This window comes from Lipotes vexillifer, unplaced genomic scaffold, assembly GCF_000442215.2.
Source record: "Lipotes vexillifer unplaced genomic scaffold, Lipotes_vexillifer_v1.1 scaffold231, whole genome shotgun sequence".
In the NCBI taxonomy this organism is placed as follows: domain Eukaryota; kingdom Metazoa; phylum Chordata; class Mammalia; order Artiodactyla; family Lipotidae; genus Lipotes; species Lipotes vexillifer.
Window position 1 is genome coordinate 756,681 of NW_006791822.1, and position 6,319 is coordinate 762,999.

Consider the following 6,319-nt stretch of genomic DNA (forward strand, 5'->3'; position numbering starts at 1 on the left):
GCTCCTATGTTGGGTGCATAAATATTTACAATTGTTATATCTTCTTCTTGGATCGATCCCTTGATCATTATGTAGTGTCCTTCTTTGTCTCTTCTGATAGTCCTTATTTTAAAGTCTATTTTGTCTGATATGAGAATTGCTACTCCAGCTTTCTTTTGGTTTCCATTTGCATGGAATATCTTTTTCCATCCCCTTACTTTCAGTCTGTATGTGTCTCTAGGTCTGAAGTGGGTCTCTTGTAGACAGCATATATATGGGTCTTGTTTTTGTATCCATTCAGCCAATCTGTGTCTTTTGGTGGGAGCATTTAGTCCATTTACATTTAAGGTAATTATCGATATGTATGTTCCTATTCCCATTTTCTAAATTGTTTTGGGTTCGTTATTATAGGACTTTTCCTTCTCTTGTGTTTTTGTCTAGAGAAGTTCCTTTAGCATTTGTTGTAAAGCTGGTTTGGTGGTGCTCAACTCTCTCAGCTTTTGCTTGTCTGTAAAGGTTTTAATTTCTGCATCAAATCTGAATGAGATCCTTGCTGGGTAGCGTAATCTTGGTTGCAGGTTTTTCTCCTTCATCACTTTCAGTATGTCCTGCCACTCCCTTCTGGCTTGTAGAGTTTCTACTGAAAGATCAGCTGTTAACCTTATGGGGATTCCCTTGTGTGTTATTTGTTGTTTTTCCCTTGATGCTTTTAATATGCTTTCTTTATGCAAAATTTTTTCTTTATGCAAAATTTAATAGGGGGTATATATGTGCTGTGTCAGTGTACATTTAAAACTCATTCTGCTTTGGTGGTGAGTTGTTGAATGTTTCACAGTTGTATTGAAAAAGCAAGAGCAAGAGGGAGGAATGCAAAATTTTTTCTTTATGCAAAATTTAATAGGGGGTATATATGTGCTGTGTCAGTGTACATTTAAAACTCATTCTGCTTTGGTGGTGAGTTGTTGAATGTTTCACAGTTGTATTGAAAAAGCAAGAGCAAGAGGGAGGAAGGAAGGAATAGCTTAAGGAAACATTTTTTGTGATCTTTATGTAAGACCTATTGTGCATAGCATGCCTATTTATTTATAACATCTTTATAATCAGGGGGGATATTTAATCCTTACAACAGCTCTGCAAGGTAGATAGTGTTATCTCTGGTTTTCACATCTGTAAACTGAAATCTGAGCTTAAGAATGTGTTGTCACATAGGTAGGTGGTGGCAAAGCCTTCATTAGAACCTCCTTGCCCCCAAGTGCAAGCTTTTTGCACTGTGCCGAGTCTTCTATAGAGTCAATTGGTATCATCAGTCCATATTGATCCTTAAGATCTACCTAATGAATTTATTTTATGCCCAGAGACTTGCTCATAAACGGTAACAATAATATCTAATATCTTAATATTTACTATGTGGCAAACACATGATCTTTTATCCCCATTACAACTTAGAAGATGGGTGGTGCAGAACCACCATATCTTATCACCAATTCCACAGTCCAGAGAGCTTTGAGATCAAAAACTTTGTTCATAAATCATTTGGCAATAAATCTGACTTGATCTGAATTAATGACAAAACCTCACTTAAACTGATACGAGGTTATTTATAGTTTTTTTAATTCCACTTAGTATGAATATTCATATATTTTGTTGCAGAAATGTTATGTTTTGTTATCAGATGCTGCCACTCATTTTCCACGGGTATTATGCCATATATATGGTATATTATGGTATATTCCTTTTATTATCTTCCTAAAATGTGAAAAATTCTGAAACACATGTTGCATCAAGAGTTTTGGATAAAAGATTGATAGCTTGAATTATTCCCACTATATATATGCAAAAACTCAAAGGTGAAATAATTTGCCCAGATCTTTGAAACTAGAAATATTTGCCTTCTAGTCAAATCCTAAGGATGGTCAACATATAGATGGGATATTTTAATTCAGATAAAGCTGTTATGAACAGAATATGTCTACACTATGTCAAAATGGTCAGCCTGGTGGGAAAAAAAAAAACCCACTTGTTGTAATTTTATATATACCAATAGCAGTTCAAAACTGGCCAGCAGTTGATTGTCTGAATTAATAGCTTATAGCCAATTGTTAAGAGGGTTATTAGCCAAATGATTTATATTTTGAAACTTGCCTTAAAATCCCTCCCAAATATTTTTTAATGCATCAATCCTTTCAGATTTCTGTTTTAAATAATGGAATTACAGGTGCTTAGAAATAGATTCTCAAGCAGTCGCTTACTTTCATTAAATAATGTGTCATTAATAGAATTAATCAATGACAGAAAATTAACATTTTTTTCTTTATAGGCATGATCACCGATCTTTTCATAGATAAGTTCAAATTCAAAGGCACCAATGTAAAAACCAAAGTGCCTCTTTTACTGGAGATTCTGGACAGTTATGACCAAAATGCATTGATTGCTTTCTTTGATGCTGCATGAAATATAAATAAGGTAAACTTCCAAAGAAGTTGTATGTTTAAATGAAAAATGTTAAAATAGATTTGCAAGCTAAATGTATATACTTTTATTTCAAGTGCGTTTTTTAATATTATCTAAAAATATATGTTATGACTTTTTTTTAGTAATGCTTCTATTTTTTTTGACAAATGGAACTTTTTAAAAAAATTTTTAAAATATTTATTTATCAAACAACGCATACATTGTTAGTATAGACATCGTGCAAGGTTAAAACATATTCAAACATCAAGATCCGCATTCAGGGCTTCCCTGGTGGCGCAGTGGTTGATACTCTGCCTGCCAATGCAGGGGACTCAGGTTCGTGCCCCCGTCCGTGAGGGTCCCACGTGTCGCGGAGCGGCTGGGCCCGTGAGCCATGGCCGCTGGGCCTGCGCGTCCGGAGCCTGCGCTCCGCAGGGGGAGAGGCCACGGCAGTGAGAGGTCCGCGTAAGTTCTAGAGGCTGGAAGTCTGGGGTCAAGGTGCCAGCGTGGTTGGGCTCTGGTGAGAGCTCTCTTCTTGGCTTGCAGATGGTTGCTTTCTTGTTGTGTCCTCACATAGCAGAGAAAGCGGAAGAGGAAGAGGAGTAAGAGAGAGAGAGGGAGAGAGAGAGAGAGAGAGAGAGGGAGAGAGGACAAATGGAACTTTTTAAAAATAAAGAGAATTTTTATTTTTAAAACAAGTGGAATGATTATAAGGGATTTTAATGAATTTCTTTCAAGTGGATGTTTTATAATAATCATCGTATAAAATAATTATTTTATAATAATTATAATGTTTATAATAATCGAGAACTATTATTTGGAAAATAAAAATATATTCAAATATTTAATAAGCTAACACACATATGTATAAACTGCTTTACAGTTTTCAAAATGTATTTACATATGTTACCTCATTTGATCTTTTTTCTTTTCTTTTTGGCTAATTATTATTTTTTTAAATTAATTAATATTTTTTTGGCTGTGTTGGGTCTTCACTGCTGTGTGCGGACTTTCTCTTTACTGTGGTGAGAGGGCTTCTCATTGTGGTGGCTTCTCTTGTTGCAGAGCACGGGCTTTAGGCATGCAAACTTCAGTAGTTGTGGTTCACCGGCTCTAGAGTGCAGGCTCAGTAGTTGTGGCGCAGGAGCTTAGTTGCTCCGCGGCATGTGGGATCTTCCTGGACCAGGGATCGAACCCGTGTCCCCTGCATTGGCAGGCGGATTCTTAACCACTGTGCCACCAGGGAAGTCCCTCCTCATTTGATCTTGACAACATATATTGATTATTTTGTCAAATCATGTAAGAAAACTGATTCTCAGTGAGGTTAAGTGTTTAAGAGGACATGCTATTATTTTGTAAAGGTGGAACCCAAGTTCTGGTGCCTGGATTGCGTTCTGGTTACTATGTATGTTGTCAACCAGGGGAAATAACATAAATTTTTTTTTAGGAATTGAGATTGATTTACAATTGATTTTGCTGTTGCTTGGTAATGTTTTGTGACCCATGCTCAGTTTGTAAAATACTTGAGTTGGCCAGGGAAATCAGAATTTGCACAGATTGGGGGGATCTTAACTTGATGTGCTGTAACCAGTAGGGCTATACAAGTATACTACATGTGAATAGTGTCGAAATAGTGACAGCTTCTTAGATTTTCCTGCACTAATATCCACTGATTTCTTTTTTATCATAAATGGAGGGAAATACGACTTTAAGGCTATGGAAGTCATTAATCTTAATTCATATTTTATTCATATTCAGGTGAATATTGTACTTAAAGGTTGTTTAAAATAGCATAAGGATTACAATAGAAAATAAACTATTCTGTGTGTTTTCAAGAAGGGCACACTTATGAATTTGTTGGAAAACAACAGTGCTTCTTAATTATATACCATTATATTTATAAGTTATGTGCAATCCTTGTTGTATATTAAATGTGAAAATTTGTTAAAGGCACATATTGCTAAGAGAGTTTTACTTTTATAAGGTCATATTGTTTTTACTATGTTTAAACAACCTTCATTTATAAATGGAACACATAATTATATCTAGGTCACTAGAATTTTACTCCGTGCTTTTTGTCGGCTGCCACACCTTGGGGAAAAAAAAGAGATAAAAATTAATGACTGTCTAGTTGAATTTCTTGTAGTACATTACTGTTTGTTACATATATCAACAGTAGTTCAAAGTGGCACTTTAATTGCATCTTCATTAGGAAAAATAAAAAGCATAAGACTGTGAAGAAACACCTAAATAGTAAGATGACATTATAGTCTTTCAATATTATATCAGTCACATAAGCAGCGTGTTAAATGATTTATGCACGTTATTTAATACTAACGGCAACTGTATAACGCGTAGATATTATTCCCAATTAACAGATAGGAAAATTGAGAATTGGAGACACTGAATAACTTGAACAAGACCACCAGGCCAGTATGTGGCCGGATCAGATTTTAGACCTTGAGAAACTAGTCAGTCAAGCTAACTGCTGGAGGTCCTAGGGCAGAAGGCCTGGGCGGCCCGCTACTAATTGCTAAAGTTTAATTCAGTTTATCCTAGAGACAGCCCCTGCCCCGAGACAGGGACCGCCTAGCGGCCCTATTTAAAGTCACAGTAGACTTAGGCCCCGCCTCCCCGCCGGGCGCGCGTACTTCCTCCTGCCGCCGTTCGACATCTCTTCGCCCCGCTCCGCCCCTGCTCGGTTGCCTTCGCAGCTGCCTTCACTCGCCTGCGACCGCGTCGCTCCGAGTGACGTCACGAGCCTCGGCTCTTTTCATTGGCCCATTTCAATAGTCGCGGGATACTTGAACTGCATGAACAGCCGCCGCTCCGGCGGGCTGCTCGCTTCATTTCGGGGGCGTCCTTGGCCCTCCACGCCCGGCAGTGCCTGTCTCCGCCTTTCGCAACCTCCTCGGTCGTACACGATCCCGAGCGGGCCAGCGGGTGGGTAGGCTGGCCCGAGCTGCGGCGGGCGGGTACAGCTGGAGTGTACCTAGGCTGGTCGGCGGGACGCAGTGCACGCTGCTTGGCGCCGCAGGCTGATCCCGCCGCGCCCCCGGGAGCAGTGATGTTGGGCAGCTCCGCGCCCGGGCCTGCGGCCCGCGAGGCAGGCTCGGCGCTGTTAACATTGCAGCAGACGGCGCTCCAGGAGGACCAGGAGAACATCAACCCCGAGAAGGCGGCGCCCACCCAGCAGTCCCGGACCCGCGCTGGGCTGGCGGTACTGAAGGCCGGGAACTCGCGGGGACCAGCGCCGCAGCAGAGGCCTAAGACGCGACGGGTAAAGCAGTGAGCCGTATCTGCAGGAGGGTGGGTCGAGCGGGAGTTTTGCATGGGTTTAGCCGGCAGAGGAGAGTGGCGAGAAAGCATCCCCTGGCCTTTTCGCGGGAAGCCAGGATCTGGAGTCCCTTGATCCCTGGTTTTTCTGGATTGTAGGATGCCACATTACTCCCATTAGTTTTTCCCATTACCCTCCCTGCCAGCACTCTGCGTTTGTGCTGCCTGCCCGCTCTCCTCCATTGGGAGTATTTTTCTATAGATAACGAAGTCAAACCAAGCCCTACAACATGAGTATGGTCTTTGCCCGCCTCCACGCCTTTCTCTCTGCTTTTAAGCCCCAGGCACTGCTCGGACTTCCTTCATCCTCCCCATACGGTTAAGAGATTACCTCTGCTTTAGGAAAGAGTATAAAAAATACTTTGCTTTTGGTCAATTCCGCCATCTTACCGAATTTGCTCTGTTGCTCCACCCTGGGGCGAAAGAGGTAAACCACTTTTTTGCCATCTCTCCTAAATTTGGCATTTTTCGCCCTGCCACTCCACCCATCTCGTGGCCTTGATTAGTTTTGCCCAATTCCACTTAATCTGACTCTAAAACCCTTGCAGGAATG

At 40.8% G+C, this 6,319-nt stretch overlaps 2 protein-coding genes across 2 annotated transcripts in view; both read left to right on the forward strand.

Moving 5' to 3' along the window:
• Positions 1–2,430, forward strand: part of BBS7 (Bardet-Biedl syndrome 7) — a 46,258-nt gene extending 43,828 nt beyond the window's left edge. The window contains 1 exon segment of the mRNA XM_007464838.1: positions 2,297–2,430. Coding sequence (XP_007464900.1) covers positions 2,297–2,430 — 134 coding nt within the window.
• Positions 2,431–5,236: 2,806 nt separating this feature from the next.
• CCNA2 (cyclin A2) overlaps positions 5,237–6,319 on the forward strand; it is a 6,008-nt gene continuing 4,925 nt past the window's right edge. The window contains exon 1 of the mRNA XM_007464839.1: positions 5,237–5,710. Within this exon, the coding sequence (XP_007464901.1) occupies positions 5,498–5,710 (213 nt within the window). The 5' untranslated portion in view covers positions 5,237–5,497. The remainder of the gene's footprint in view (positions 5,711–6,319) is intronic.